Genomic DNA, 17,342 nt, shown 5'->3' with positions numbered 1-17,342 from the left:
CGCACACACACGCACGCACACACGCGGGCACTGACGCACACACACGCGCGCACACACGCACGTACGAGGGCAGCACACACGCTACATATGGTAGGATTAAGAGATATATATATATACATATATATGCGTGTGTGCGCGCGCGCGTATGTGTGTGTGTGCGTGCGTGTGTGCGCGCATGTGTGTACGCGCGTGGGCACATATATGTGTGTATATAAAACCCAATCAATTGTGTAATATAATTACACTGGCATTTCAAGTTGACCTTACGGAGTCACTTTATTGTCGTGTACAAATGTACGTATCTTACATTTTATTGGGAGCTCCGCGCTTAGGCTTGCCTATATATATATATATATATTATATTACAACATGTATGTGAAAATCTCTTGTCTTCGAAAAGTTTTTATCTTGGTGAAAGATTCTACAACCCACAGCAAAACTGGTTATGTTCCTTAGAGTGATTTATCATGACAAACTGACAATATATAGGTAATTTATTTCCACACGAAATGCGGCCGGTAACGTACAATGCTTCCCACCAGTATAACATAACTGTTTACCAGGATTCACACATCTACTCGTAACTCAACAGCGGCGATGCATAAGCCATGGAGATTCACGCGAGGCGAATATGCTTGGAGCAAAAATAGAGGTGACGTATAATAAGAAGACGTCCCATCTCACCACACACTCCAAACTACATTGGACTCTTAAGCCAAATCTGTAACTGCTTTGTGTGGTCATGGTCAGTGTGATTCTGTAGAATATGAGTGCAGAGTGTCCCCCACATGGTACAATCACTTAATTGATACACCTCTCGAATAAATAACTCCATGATTTACAACCTCAATAAATTACCTAAGAGCTATGTTAAAAAATAGAATATTCTGCTGAGGAAATCTGATGCAATAAACACAAGAGCATGGTTATACACTACTCCCTACTACTGTACACCTGCGTGCATATAGAAATACAATATTGTGTAGCAATGCACCTGAAGACACCGATGAAATAATAGGACAAAACTGCAAACGTGAAAAAATAAATTAATCGATTTCTGAAAGTTGCTGTCCATAATTAAGTCCTACAACATATTCTATGCTCCATATCCATTTAAAAAAAGTTATAGTGCCCAACCGAATCATGAATCACAAAGATGCTGACATACTATTCGTCACACGTTCCTGTTAACACAGCACATGTCTAAAATAAACTCGTTTACAATAAATTTACACAACTTTTTTCATAAACGTGGAATGTATGTTGACTACAATACGGGTCAGCAACAAACTGAATCGTTCACGACCGCGTGGAAGGACAACCAAGTGAGAAAACGCATTGGACAGTCAAGCATATTTTAGTTTGTTCGATTTCAAAGCTTTTATATACAATTTTAAAGAATCACAGCATATAAATGGAGATCACATATTTGACATCCCATCACACGACGCGAAAACATTGCAAAAACTATACATGCATACACAAAGCAATTCAAACATATCAGAGAACTACACACGCTTCATCTACGATACCCACCAAACAATACAATCCTTGGAACTAACGTGGTAAACGAGCACACCTAAAGTTTGTCTGATCAGAGTCAATAATGACAACGAAACGGGTGACTAGATGCGTAACTACATGATATCGTTTTACGCAAAGCTCAAATTGGCGCATTGGTGCCACCAATTTATGACCAGAATTTTCTATGCCCATTTTAAACACACTCGGAGCACATTAGAATTCACGTTAATTTACTCCTGATGGCATCATAGTAATACGAAAGGCTACTGACAAGTGTTAGACCAACCACCAGCTTTTCTGAGAAAGCCATGAATAACATATGAGTGTGTAATGAGGTCATTATGATGCGCCTGTAGATCTGTCTATTATAATCAACTGTATATAGTGAACAAGTAAATTACTTCAGCTCTTATGCTCACTAATAAAATACATGTCGCAGAATAATTTCTCTGTACGGTTGCAGGCATAAACACTCAGTGTGTACACTTATCACAATAACCTTACCGCCTATAAAACATTCCAGAGAAATGAACGTGTGATAACAAAGCCAGCCTTTCTGACACTGGGATGTCAAAGCAAAGGTTAGGAGATTAGCTCTAGTCTACATCTTTCCTTGGTGCACTGTGCCATATTTTGTCTCACGTGGTAAAAACGCCAGGTGGCATCCCCACAGATGTCAGTAAGGCTCATAGGGTCTATGTCCCCCAGGGTACTGCCGGGTACCCTGGTCAATATTTGATAGGGTTAGGATTAGGGAGTAGGCGTAGGCGACTCCCTAGACTCGTTAGTGGAATAGGCGAGGTACGGTCCGGCATATTAGATAGTACCAGGGTACGTTCCGGTATACCGGACCGTACCCAGGGTACGTTTCGGCAGTACCCCGGGGGACATAGACCCTCTCAGCGTCAGTAAGCCCGCTAAGGCTGACACACGGAGACATAAGAAGAGAACCAGTAGAAATGGGCAAATGGGCTGTTTAAATATAGGTTGTCGTGTGATATACGATATATATAGTTGGTTTTAAGTGTTGCATTATTTATTGCTCAATTAGATCATGAATTATAAAGGCAATGTTCGTTGTGTACGGAATATCGTTTCTTCTGGCATTCATAGAGTCAACTCTGTTCATAACGAACACAGGAAATTCCAAAAGGTCATTTTATATACAGGTGTCTAGGGAAAAAATTTCTTTTTTCACGGGAGCTCTTTTTCAAGTCTGTGGAAAAAATAGCTCTTGTCAAAAATTTTACTGGTGCTATTTTGAGCCTCACGGGAGCGATTTCGGAGGTTTGAAAAGCGAATCGCTCATCGCTCCCGTGTATTTTTTACCCTGCCTGAGGTGTCCATTCTACTGAGGTATAGCTGCACTATATAATTGCCACTCAAGAGAAATCCCAAAAGTGTCATTCACGGGGAGATGTTATCTTTATAGATACAACCACTAACACAACTTTGGAACAACAGCGAGCCTTACTTTATGGAACGAAAAAACTGAAAGCAACACTCAAAACACCAACTTTCTTCCTACTGCAATCTACCCATATCTCCTACGTGCCAGACTTCTACTGCTCATTTTTGTCATCTATGGTGCTGCAACGTGGTGCTACTTTGTAGATTTTTTAGATTGTGTAGGCTGCACCTAGGAACACAGGCGACCACCACCGTTACAATCGCCGGGGTTAGTGAATGACTGCATCGCGAAGATTGAAGCTCGTCAAACCGTCCATGATACGAGACGCAATCGTCGCCACGCGGCTCACGTTCCATGCTCACGGCACGTCATGGAAGACGGTATTCTCATCCCCGACGCCGGCATCCTCGTCTTTCACAGCCGAAGCATCCTCGTCTTTCACAGCCGCAGCATCCTTGTCCTTCACAGCTGCAGCATCCTTGTCCTTCACAGATGCAGCATCCCCATCCTTCATAGCCGCAGCATCCTTGTCCTTCACAGCCGCAGCATCCTTGTCCTTCATAGCTGCAGCATCCTTGTCCTCAGGATGCTCCTGCGCCAGGCACGCCTGCAGGCCAGAGCAGTAGTGCAGCAGCATCAGCGCGAGCGCTTGCACCTTGTCGTCAGATTTCCTCGCAGCCTCCTTCAGCTGCTCCTGCGCGCGAGGGTCGGTGACGCCACGCCGCGACCGCCTCACATCCTCCTGGTGATCCGTCTCCTTCTTCATCTCCTCCTGCAGCTGCAAGATCTGGGAAACGCAATTCGGAGTTCACGCGAAGAATGTTTAGATCGAAATTGCATGCATGGCAGAGCGTGTCTCTATATTTGTCATGGGTGGGGTGAAAACAACGTAATCGGCACATCAAAAATGAAAAAAAAAGCATTTCCATTTATGGTAATATATAGACAGTAGAAACATCATGTCATCACAAGAGTGAGGGCCCAATCAGTGGTTTTTCCTATGTTAGACACATATTGAGAAATACGGAAACTGTGTATGCTGACCTTTTATGTGAAAATTGAGGCGAAGTACTCAAGGCTGTGCTAACCTTCCAGCTACATGTTATTTGTTAATATGATCAGTTCTGCACTTTTCATGTTTTTCTTTCATTTTTATGTGACAATGTGACGTGTACAGCTGGTACAATTACACAACATGACAAACCTAGCAGGTAGAATGTACCTATTTTATTATTATTATTTATAACACTATATTGTACAATTATTTATTATTTATTACTAGATTTCGTATAACCAAGCAGCCGTAGTACACACTCACCCTGTTATTCAGCTTCTGCTTACGTTCCTCCTGTGGCAGGTTGCAGTGTAACTCCTTTCCCATCTCCTTGGCAGCCGACGCCAGCAGTTCACTGTTGGGATCGTTGCCCTGAATTGCCATCAGCTTGTGTATGGCTTGCTGAATTTCCTCTTCAGTGCTGTCTTCCCGCTTAACAAGAGGCACCGGCAGGAAGGTCTGCACAACAACATGACACCAGAGGTCGCCACATGCACCCATACACCACGGCGATTTAAAAAGGCAGCAAATGAATACTATTCTTTTCTACATTTTATTAAATAGTTAATTAAAGTAAATTAACAATATTTGTGAGCCGAATTTTAAGCAAAAAGCATTTCCACTCCGAGCAAACGTACTAGAGCAAATGTACTAGAGCAAATGATCCACTTTTTACACAATTTACACTCGTCCACTAGGACCAGGTCAGACAATGCTAGCTACCTTTCGCTTTGTGATGGGAGAACATAGAGGTGACGGTGGCAAGCTTTTAGATATATTCCTTCTTCTATCAGGTGGCGTTAGGCTGCAGAACGATCCAGACCGAGTGATCCTGCAAGCAATTTAGAACAACGAGCTACAATGAAGCACGTATGTGCGTGCGTGCATGCGTGCGTGCGTGCGTCCGTGCGTGCGTCCGTGCGTGCGTGATTATTATCATTGGCAGAAGTTGGATGAGTTGTTGGTTTCTGGATACTTTTAATTTATATTTAAATCAGCTGATTGCTGAACAATGATTATGTAAATATCATGGCTGCAAAGCTTCTACACACTTGGTGATTAAACAATCAAAATCCAACCGATAGTGCTAATCAAGTCATCCATTACATTCTGTTCATGACATTTCTTAAATTTGTACAAATTATACTATTTGTATACCCGACACACTATAGTGACTTATTGTTTAATTCACTGCTTTAAAATACTAAGTTTACTAGTTTACTAATTTTGAAACTGGTGGCATGTGCCAACATGATACAACATCTGTTATAATTAATATAATAAAAAAATCCATACGTGCGTATTCAAACGTATATATGTTATAGGTGTTATGTTATATTTATTATTATGTGTTATAGATGATATATAAATATGTTCATATTCATGTACACTGTGATGAAGCTTCATGTATATATACCTCTCCGGCACCACCTCAGCCAGGAGGCTGCCCATGCTGGGGACTCTTCGTCTCCGCATGACGGGCGAGTCCATTGGAGTGTCCAGAGGAGTGCTCTCTGCAGAGCTAGTCACTGGGCTCACATCGTCTGCATGCGTCGCTATGACGACCGGTGGAGGCTGGGTAATGCCACCGGTGCTGATGCAAGCTGCAGGAGCCGCTGAGGTTTGGTTACGAGCTCGCAGACTGAAATGCAGCGTGAACATGGACATCGTTTTAAACGTTTACACGTGGAATTACGTGTCCGTACAAATGACCGTTTCGTGTACACATAACTGCAGCAATAACTTGTTATCACAACTTCAAAGTACGTAATATTGAAAGTTAACTACCCACCCTAATCGAGCATACATGTATATCAATACAATCAAACAAAAATACAATAGTTTGATATTTGATGTTTACCTGCTACAGACAGTTTGCGACTGGCATCTGAGCAAGCACTTCTTGTGGCATATCATAGCACAAGCTCTACACTGGAATGCGACCTTCAGCCATATCTAGAAAATTGTATTCCTGCTTTAGAAACATTTACGTATTACATGTACAATGTATACTATGTTATTTATATCAAACTATGTCATAGCCATAAGATTCTCGATATAACTCGAGAAAATGTTTTAATAATATCTCGTCTATGTGGTGTCCCTACCTACCTTACTTCCCTACGAGTGTGCATGGGCACAATTTTGTTCCCCCTGACCCCAATTGTTCCCAATTTTGTTAGCTGACTTTACCTATCATCACTACCTATCTTGTGCAACTAATTGGGATAATTTTCCTCACATACCTTTCGATAAACATTCTTTGTAACAACAATCTTGGACAACCAACGAAGTTTACCTTTTATATTGAAAGTTAAACTTACCCTTTTGCCACAGAAGTGACAAGCAGTAGAGGAGTGAAACTGAGTTCCAATGAAGTCGTGTTTCCCGCGCAGTTCCTGATCACTAAAACCAGAGTAAAGTCAATCAAATTTTAGTACAATAAACCACAACAGGATTTGCTCTGCATTCGTTTTGATCTATGATTAAACAACTGAACCAAGAGAACATTAGAAACTCTGTCACAAATCCATACTGTATATAATATATATATATATATATAAAGTCTAGCATCTAGCATACATACATATACATATATATATATATATATATGTATATATATAGATATATAATAGTGGGAGGCAACATAAAAAACCAATGGATTTATATTTATGCTTCTTGGTATAATGCAGATGGATGACACACGTTCATACCATATGGTGAGTGATCATGCCAAATACTATTAGCTGATCTGACTAGGACAACTTAGTTATTATAGCTAAGTCAACTCTATACGTCACCCACTTAAGTGGGGGACATGCTCCTGAATTTCAGCTGAGCTGATCTGACAATGTCAGACCAACTAAAAATCATGATCATCGCACCAGTTACATTGGACTCGACACAACAACTAAAGATAACAATGAAAGTGTCAATGACACTGTAGCTCACCTTGGGTGTGATAGAAGAGGGAGGGGGATATCATAAAGCAAGAGTATATATGGGAGAACTCCCATTATATTAGCATATCTCCCCATTTATATTACATCTTGATAATGATATATGCATAAGTTTTGATGGCGAAAAAATAAATGTTTCAGATCTGAAAGTCTGAAATCTTGACGAGAGATGGCGCTACGCCTAAATGATCGCCATTTTGGTTTTCGAATATACGCCCAAATAAAAAATAATAAAATATTCCAGTCAAATTACTACAATGAAGAATCTAAAACAACAATATTAAACGTATATAGGTTATATTGTAGAGTTGTTAACCAGTTAGACGAAATAAACGTAATAAGACGTTGTCATCTTCTCCATAGGAGTACAACTGTTTTGGGCATAGCCTTAACATCTCACACACGAAAATTAACAAAATCGAATGAATTTAGATGCCATTTTCATTTTTGCCAAAAAAGTAGGGTGTGGCTCAAAAGTAGTCGACTGGCGTGCTCCAAAATAGGACGTTCAATCTCTCCCATAGAATAACAACTGTATGCAATTTGAAACATGTGCTTGAAGGGTTCTTGAGTTATCGTTGACCGTAAGCAGACACTGAAATGCATAGTGAAATTTCCAAAATCTACCAATTTACATAATAAAAAATAAATAAAAACCAGTGTGATATGTTTTGGGGCCAGTCCTTACATCTCACATACTAGAAATGATCAAATCTGTTGAACCTGAACTGACTTATGGCCATTTCCATTTTGGCCAAAAAGTGACGTGGCTCGAAAGTAGGTCGACTGACATGCTCCAAAATAGGACGTCAAATCTCTCCCATAGGAATAACAACTGCTATGCAATTTGAACATGTAGGTCAAACCGTTCTTGAGTGCCTCCAAAATAAGACGTTCAAACCTCTCCAATAGGAGTAACAACTATATGCAATTTGAAACATGTGGGTCAAACTGTTCTTGAGTTATTGTTGACCGTAGCAAAGTTGACGGACGGATGGACAGACGGACGACGAAGGACGGACGGCTGTACGACGGAACACACCACCATGGCAATAGCTCATCTTGACGATGTCAAGGCAAGCTAAAATTGAAACCATGATCAATAAAAATTGTGTCATTTTCCCTTGATGATAGTTATAGCAGCAAAACAACTCTATCGAATGCACATGATCTAATCTAAGGCAACTTTTGGAATTTCGATTGAATGGCAGTTACACGTGAAAGCACCTTTATAGAGCACACTCAGTGTAAGGATCACTCCACCTGAGTGACCTTTAATACAGGTTTGACTGTACTAGTTTTTCACGCAAAATCACGATTGTACTGAGTTACATGCGAGCTCCAACAAAAATTACGTTTGCGCCGCACCAGCCGATCACTCAGCTACGCTGCATGACACGGCAGCTTTAAGGACAAACAACCACGACGCTGGACAACCGAAGAGCAGGGTGATACGCCATTAGGAGTGTTCCAACTTTATGTCATGTAATGCATAATAACAATAATAATATATATGGTCATAATATATTTGTGTTCAATGTCAATTAAGGTTAAGGTAGGTTAGGGTTTAGGGTAGGGTTCGGTAGGATTATCAATCATTAATCATAATCATTAATGATATCAGAGTTTGGGAACACTCCTAAATGGAGCGTTACCCCGAAAGCAGGCACCTTGGAGGGATTTCCTGCCTGGCTGCCAATGATGATAGTGTCTTCCCCTGCATCATCCTCGGTGCCGAAATCCGTCGGATTGATCGTCGCGAAGCCGCCGTGCTGAAACGTCTAGCGTGATATCGGCCATCAGCAGAGGCTGGGGTCGCGCCAGGATCTGCGACGAGATTCTTGCTGCGCTAAACACAGACGAATGGATGGACGACTGGGTCACAACTGACTGTGCGGTAGCGCGAACAAGCCACGCATGCTCGCGTGCACAAACGGCACATCTACCTATGCTACATGTATGCATGCACATATAATAAAGTGTCATAATGACACTGTAGCTCACCTTAGGTGATAGAAGCAGAAGGGGATATATAAAGCAAGAGTATATATGGGAGAACTCCGCAATATATAGCATATCTCCATTATATACTCTTGAGATAATGATAATGCATAAGTTTTGATGCGAAAATAAATGTTTCAGATCTGAATCTGAAATCTGATGAGAGATGGCGCTACGCCTAAATGATCGCCATTTAGGTTTTCGAATATCGCGCAAGTAAAAAAATAATAAAATATTCAGTCCAAATTACTGTAATGAAGAATCTAAAAACACAATATTACACGTATATAGGTATTATGTAGAGTTGTTTAACCAGTTAGACGAAATAAAACGTAATAGGACGTTGTCATCTCTCCCATAGGAATAACAACTGTTTGTGGGGCTATAGCCTTACACATTCACATACCAAAGATTTAACAAAATCGAATGAATTAGAGGCCATTTCATCTTTTGCCAAAAAAGTAGCGTGGCTCGAAAGTAGGTCGACCGGCGTGCCTCCAAAATAGGAACGTTAAATCTCTACATAGAGTAACAACTGTATGCAATTTGAAACATGTGGGGAAACGTTCTTGAGTTATCCTTGACCGTAGGCAGACACTGAAATGCATAGTGAAATTTCAAAATCTACCTAATATTTGCATAATTAAAAAAAAAATCAAAAACCTGTGTGATATGTTTGTGGGGCCAGTCCTTATTCATTCACATACTAGAAATGAAGCAAAATCCGTTGAAACCTACGACTGACTTATGGCCATTTCCATTTTTGCCAAAAAGTGGAAGTGGCTCGAATGTAGGTCAACTGGCGTGCTCCAAAATAGGACGTTCAAACCTCTCCCATAAGAGTAACAACTATATGCAATTTAAAACATGTGGGTCAAATAGTTCTTGAGTTATCGTTGACCATAGCCAAATGTTGACGGACAGATGGACGGACGGACGGACGGACGAACGGACGACGGTCGACACCCCATGGCAATAGCTCATCTTGACGATGTCAAGGCAAGCTAAAAACACAGACAGTCACTCAGGATAGACTGACGTGCACTGGATGACTCAATGAGAAGGTTAACACACACACACACATACACACACATGAATTGATGACTCGGCAAGAAGTCCAACACACAGATAGTTTACTTAGGGAGTAATTTAACACACTTATGGAAAACATACGGTTGAGCATAACACACTGCATGTGGCAGTTACCATATTACCAAACTACCTACTTACCTACCTACCTAACTACCTAACTACCTACCTTGCACCTGGTCGCAGTTCTGGCGGAAGCAAGCTATAGCTATCTTGGAATGTAGCGGACCTCGTCAGAGCACATTCAAGTGCTATATCTATCAAAGCTACTGTTTGCTAAAGCCAGAGAAAAAAAACACTATATTAGGTTTATGCTGATACTAATTAACAAATCACTGAAACAAAATTCCCTTAACTTTCACAGGTATATAAGGTAGAAGCATTACTATACCTTGGATGAATTAATAATATAGCACCTGTAGCAAGTGTAGCACTTTGTAATCACTGCCAGGAAGTACTTTTATTAAAATTTCATCTGGCAAGGCCACGTAAGATACAAGGGTAATTTGCACGTAAAATTCTTACAGTATAAAATCTTCAAGAAAGAATTTATATTCTAGTTTACTCGTGATTACATTATGCACTATTTAGACTATTGTATATATAACATTATTCAAAGATATATATCTGTATAGAGCTTTTTCTATGAGAAATTGCAGGATCATCAATACTAATGCCAAAACCAACACTCACATGTCCAAGAAGAATGTCTTTCTCAGGCTTCACGACCTTTTCTGTCCTCTCGGTTCTCTCGGGGTTCTTGCACCAGACGCACACATTGAGGTAGCGATGGTCCGGACACACGTTAAACACAAACCTCTCATTCCATTCGATGTCCTGAAACAACCCTTCCTTTAATTTAGATCCTTCAGAAGAAAAGAGGCTCTTCCTATTCATGATTTAATTTTATTTATATCTACGTAGTTAACATATTAGCAACTGTTTTGACAACTAGACTAGTCGTCTTTGCCAAGCTCAGTAAAGTTGCTTCGGCTTGTCACCAGATGGCAGTAAATGACAATAACTATAAATAAATTCAGCTGGTGCTGGTAGCTAGTAGTCCGTCATTCCCCTGCTAATCATTACTCACACACCTTGGTAGCGGTGTTGGCCTTTACTCTATCCAGGGGTTTCTTTGCAGCTATTTCTATCTTGGTTACTATCCTTATCTTTATCAACTACATTCAGAGGTATGTACGTACGCACACACGCACACATGCACGTTCACTCACACAGACAGTCCAGGGGCAGATCCAGAGGGTTTGGGTAACCAGTTTCCATAGTTCTAGTCACAGCTAGGAGGGTCCGAGGGCATGCCCCCCCGAAAATTTTTTAAAAATTAGGCTATATTTGGTGCATTCTGGTGAATTTTGAGGGTCAATTCTGAAGATACCCAGCCTGTGACCGGTTTCTGGAAACCGGTGCAAACCGGCCTAAATCCGCGCCTGCAGGCACACACGTACACACGCACATGCACGCACACGCACACATGCATGCACACGTACACACGCACATGCACACAGGTACACAAGCACATGCAGGTATGCACGTACGCATATGCCTGCACACACACTCACACGCATGCACACACAGGCACACACATGCACATACACACACCCACACATGCACGCATTCAGGCATGATAGATTGTTAGTGAATGTCCAGACTACACCGCGATAAAAAGAATGTCGGGTGCTGCCACCTTGTAGTACCTGCGCTGCAGCGACATATGACGTTTTTCTCAGGTCAACTCCAGATTTTTGCATTCGATCCGAAACCTCCGAGCTGATCAGTGCAAAATTGTCTGTGCTGTAGCTGGTGACGATGGCAGACGCATCCGGGCACGAACGACGCCGTGTCCTCGTGCTGCCATCTACAGGCGGTTCCAAGCTCTCGGGTAGCGTGAGTGTATCATTCTGACTAGCTATCATTTTCTTCGGCGAGTCTGCGAAGTGTTCACAAGGAATTTCACGGAGAGATTCTAAAATATTATACCTACCATGATATATTTCTCTTCTTCTGGGATAACATAAGAAATGAAATCATATCCTCTATAGCTGTCACACTAGAACCACATACGTTGAAGCAACAGTCAGCCAGCTCTATTTCTTAGTTAAACAACAAGACACTCAGCTCTCCTCTTCTTCCCTCAGACAAGAGCCACATTACCTTTTTTAGCAGAAGCAATAGCAGTCGATGCACACGTTGGAGTTTCTCCCACAACCTGCTTCTGCCGTTGAAACAAGCCAGTTTTCTGACTGAGGAACGTCAATGCCTTTCTGCCTCCTGCTGCCACTGCTGCCTGCCGGTCCCTACTCAAGCTCGTCTGTGCCACCTGTGTAATGTTCACTTGTTTATGATGCCATGCCAACATGTAACATATATTTCCTTGAACAGAGTCGTAAACAGTTACTATCATGGGTTAATAATGACATTGTTTAAATTTGTTTGTCATTATGTGTTTGTCACCGTTTGCCATTATTAACCCCTGTTACTATGAGGTTGTTCCCCGACTCAAGGAAACATCATGCCCACCTTGGTCGACGTAGTAGTAGTAGCATGAGGTGAGTAAGTGAGATGCTAGATGTTCTGTCATGACAGTATTTTGTAATGCTCGTATAGGTATTCTAAGTGATATAAATACACTTTTCACATGATGATCGCCAAATTGACTTTACCGCACATCATTACTGATCAGTATTTTTTAGAAATTCCCTATCATAATGCTAATTGGCAAGAGCTACATGTCACTCCAGGTGTTTAATTTAGCTCACTTTTTAACACAGCGTCGTCTTTTTAAGTAAATAAATAAGAAAAGTTACAAAAGTTAAGCAATTGATGAATAGCGTAGATTCTGATATAGTTCCGTCAACATTAGCCCTAGCTAGTTCATGTCAAGCATAGAATCATGTTGGTGATTAGACAAGTAAATGATACCTGTGGTTTTGAGGCCTGCTCCTCCATAGTGATGTTTAGAAGTTCCTCTGCTGCCTCTTCGACTTCTAGGGCACTGCGCCTACTGCCAAGTGATATGTTGTCAGTATCCTGAAATAGACATTAAACAAAGACATGATGTGAGGCACCTCTATTGGAAAAAAAAAGAAATCCCTCCAGGTTATATACATAATAATTAAAGGTAATATGTTGTTCATGCAAAGGAATTCCATGGCCTATAGTAGGAAACTTTCTTATTAACACTTAGCAGTACTGCTCTAACTCCATCATCCCCAGTTTCCTGCATGTACGCTGGACATACTGGTGCTACCTTGCCTGGTTTACCTGCGTGCACTTTCCATAAAGTAAATGTTGTATTTATCCCTTTGTGTCCCATTTAAGTGTTGCTAGAAAGAGTGGGAATGGGTACCATTTTTTAAAGGAAATGTCTTCTCTCGGTGTACCTCATGTATGATAACAGGGCCTACATGGAAACCAGCATTGTTGTTGTTTTGTAGCTACCCTGTTTTGATAAATAAAATATACTACTACTACTACTCCAGTACTCCTCCAACTTGCTGCAGCACCCTAAAATATCATTAAAGACAAACACATAGCTGCCTATAGTCATCAAAATACGACTGCCTGCGAGATCCCACCTTAATACGAAGGCTGGAATCGTCAGCATCCCTGCTTGGCATGTCCTGCATGGAGGAGGAACTTTGAACGATCGACTCCCTCTCTAGACGCATGGCACACCTGCAAACATGCCACAGCAACATTGACGCGATGCCAAGCTGGCTGAATGGGTGTCGAATCGAAATGCCTGTCGATTGACGAATCTTTGTATTTCGAAATGTCGAATCTTGAATCTTGTAATTTTACGTAATCTGAGCAATGTAATTAATCTAATTAACAATGAGCAACACTTGATTGACACGATGAAACAGACTACTTGTCCCAGCCGTGTACGTTGCTAAGCAGAGCTAGACACACATATATACTTATGAATCTCTCAGAAATACTCTCCATGAGTGCTTAAGCGCGTTTACATTGCATTAATTGCATTTTAAATTAATGAAATAAATATGATAGATTCCATTCATAGCAAGAAATATATGCTGCTCACCTTTCACTGGCATTGGCTAGCAGTTTGACTGCATGCTTAGTTGAGGTAACTTTTAAGCCATTCACAGACACTAGAATGTCTCCCTACAATGGATTTTGAAATGAGATTAAAATTCTAACCGTAGAATATATATAGAATTAGAGGTGGAACTAGGCACGGGAAGGGATTTTTTTAACCACTTTTATATGACTATCACTACTACTTCTATACCACTATAACTTCTCTACCACTACTACTATACTATCACTACTACTACTTCATTTTTACCACAATCACTACAGCTCCTATACCACTACCACCACTTCATTTTTACCACAATAACTACAGCTCATATACCACTACCACCACTTCATTTTTACCACAATCACTACCACTCCTGTACCAGCACTACTATGGCTCTGATGAAACCAAAAGCCGAATATTGCTACCTTACGGATATCAGCATTTGCAGCAGGCGTGTACGGTAGCACAGTGTCAACAACCACTTGCTCTTCATACTTATCTAAGTAAAACTCCTGTAACAGAAACGTCTACCCATGTAAAGTCACAACATAAAAACGCCACACAACGTGCAAGCACTAAGGAAGCAGTCTTGTTTTTCACGTTGCTCTTGATGCCATTCAATAAATAATAAATAATTATATTTTACAATAAGAACTCATGAATCATTAAAGCAGTCACGTGTTGATTACCTCAGATAGGATAATGCGCTAAGCAATATATACACATGATTCTCGCATGATACATTGTTTCAAACGTAAAAGGCGTTCTACTTTACACTAGATGTTTGAAAACTACACATATGTATATACCTTTTTTAATATAATTCCTATTTGCTGTCCAGATGTTTTTATGACTTCAGTATCGAACGTTATGTAGGCCCCATATGTTGAGCTCACTAACTCTATCCAGTCATCTTTGTCTGAAAAATCAGGTAATCAGCATTCAGCCCAGTCTAAACCAAACCTGTATATATATATACCACTCGGAAACCACGTAAGTGTCCTTTATAGACAGGTGTCAGTTCTATAAAAGAGGTTTCACTGTGTAACTGCCACTCAAGGGAAATGGCAAAACTTTTCTTTTATATATATATATATATATCTATCGACTGATCAGGGTCCTTTAAAATTTGAGAAGTCTGGTAACGTGGGTTTGACTGTAGCAGCACTTTAACATACGGCCAGTGCACATACAGTATATACAGCAGTACCAGGAACACACATAAACAATGACATCCTTGCAACAGCTACAGGTATAGTGAGTGATCTTTCATGTTCACTGCATAGATATGTTCATGGCAATACCTATGGCTAAGATTTATCATATATTTATATCTATATCTATATCTATATCTATATCTATATCTATATCTATATCTATATCTATATCTATATCTCTCTCTCCCTCTATGTATATATATATATATATATATATATATGACATAACATTTTATAACGAGAATTTAACGACGGTTAATAATGACATAAAAAAAAAGAAGATAAATTTGTCATTATTAACCCCCGATATATATATGTATATATATGTTTATTTATTTATTTATATATACTACACACACAGCAGTACACAGCAGTACCTATGGCCAGGGTGCAGTATATCTTTGCGTTTGGATGCGTCTTGACGATGCGGCTGCACTCGAGTACGGTGACCTCGAGGTTACCGACGCAGATGCGCGTGTGCAGCAGGTTGACGTCGGCAACGTGCAGCCTCCGCTCGTCTGGCTTCATAAAGAACGGCTTGTAGCGCATCTTGTAGTTGGGCAGCGTGTGCTTCTTTCTTACAGTCCTGCGCAGCTACAATGACGAGAGAGAGAGAAACAGACAGGTGTGTGAACTACAGGTACGTGGAACCCTAACATCCCTGTTATATAATAACAGTCCTGCGCAGCTACAATGACGAGAGAGAGAGAGAGAGAGAGAGAGAGAGAGAGAGAGAGAGAGAGAGAGGTGTGTGAACTACATGTACGTGGAACCCTAACATCCCTGTTGTATAATAACAGTGATGATGATGATGATGATGGAATGCATCTATGATGTTGGAAGAGGCAGGTATGTTAAACATTCTTACACATTGGTAGGCGAGACTGCTACTCTAGAAGATTGAGGGAGGAACAACAATCTCACCACGTAAATAAACCCTCTTACAGTCCTGCATAGATATTGCTATGATCACATACAGGTATAAAATGATGGGTACGCAGTAAAACTTCAACAACGCGTTTGTAAGGAAGTCATTGGACTTAACGCTGTAACGACGTTGAACTGTTTTAAATTAAAATGCTGGAAACTATGCTATGCATATATACGATTGATAGAAACTACAATACTTGTGTACATATGCTACAAATTATTACACATACATACATAGCTCTGCTAGAAACTATACTATGCATATATATCGCTGCTAGCAATCACGTACATGGGTGCAAGGATCTGTACTACCTAAAGCTGCATTAAAGTATCCTTTTTAATGGATGCACTATTAGTTATTAACACTGTGTATAAACACCTGTAAAAAGCTATACTACATTATATAAATATATATATATTAGTGATGTCACGATCATCGATTATACTCGATCATCGGTTGAACAGTGGCTCGAACCAAGCGCTTAGTGATGTCACGATCATCGATTATACTCGATCATCGGTTGAACAGTGGCTCGAACCAAGCGCCTGGTTATCAAAATCCATAATCGATTTAATCGGAAAAAAAAAAAAACACGGAAAAGTGATGAGAATCAGTACATGTATTATACACACAGTAGTAAACAGTGCAAAACAAACAGTAAACAGGGCTAAACAGGGCTAAACAAGCACATACATGCACACATGTACATGCACACGACGTTACGCACACGCAGGCATTCAACACCCCCAGTAACCGATTGTAACCGATCATCGGTTACTTGGGTCCAACCGATGATCGATTACGAAATTACAACCGATTGACAACACTAATGTTACTCCTATCGTTGCTTATCCGCACGTCGCGCCGGACCTTGCCATGCCGCCGAGAAACAATAGTCACAAACTAAACCCTCGACCCTCCTTCTATTCCCTTATTCTTTCTTCCTCTCTTCTTCCTTTCCCCTCTCCCCGTCCCACTCCCAATCGGTTAACCATTAGCTAACAGCGACTGACCGCGATCGAGCGCACACGCTGACCTGACCTTCTCCTGACCTGACCTTCTCCTGACCTGACCTTCTGACCTGACCTT

General features: G+C 40.7%; 2 protein-coding genes across 2 annotated transcripts in view; both read right to left on the bottom strand.

Moving 5' to 3' along the window:
* Window positions 1-2,787: 2,787 nt before the first annotated feature.
* On the bottom strand, window positions 2,788-8,675 carry LOC106807283 (PDZ domain-containing protein 8-like). Its single transcript, XM_014809579.1, has 7 exons — window positions 8,620-8,675; window positions 6,314-6,395; window positions 5,851-5,945; window positions 5,407-5,631; window positions 4,713-4,821; window positions 4,254-4,448; window positions 2,788-3,722 (listed from the first exon to the last, which is right to left on the bottom strand). Exons 1-7 carry the CDS (start codon window positions 8,673-8,675, stop codon window positions 3,294-3,296), a joined length of 1,191 nt encoding a protein of 396 aa, XP_014665065.1. The 3' UTR covers window positions 2,788-3,293.
* LOC106807282 (PDZ domain-containing protein 8-like) overlaps window positions 8,672-17,342 on the bottom strand; it is a gene marked incomplete at its 5' end in the record, with an annotated part of 16,594 nt that continues 7,923 nt past the window's right edge. The window contains 11 exon segments of the mRNA XM_014809578.1: window positions 8,672-8,798; window positions 10,209-10,315; window positions 10,733-10,876; window positions 11,752-11,984; window positions 12,209-12,374; window positions 12,977-13,084; window positions 13,633-13,732; window positions 14,103-14,185; window positions 14,531-14,617; window positions 14,915-15,024; window positions 15,700-15,916. Of these exon segments, the coding sequence (XP_014665064.1) occupies window positions 8,672-8,798; window positions 10,209-10,315; window positions 10,733-10,876; window positions 11,752-11,984; window positions 12,209-12,374; window positions 12,977-13,084; window positions 13,633-13,732; window positions 14,103-14,185; window positions 14,531-14,617; window positions 14,915-15,024; window positions 15,700-15,916 (1,482 nt within the window).

This window comes from Priapulus caudatus, unplaced genomic scaffold, assembly GCF_000485595.1.
Source record: "Priapulus caudatus unplaced genomic scaffold, Priapulus_caudatus-5.0.1 Scaffold206, whole genome shotgun sequence".
NCBI lineage: Eukaryota > Metazoa > Priapulida > Priapulimorpha > Priapulimorphida > Priapulidae > Priapulus > Priapulus caudatus.
The sequence above is the reverse complement of the archived record's forward strand: the minus strand, read 5'-3'. Positions and strand labels throughout refer to the sequence as shown.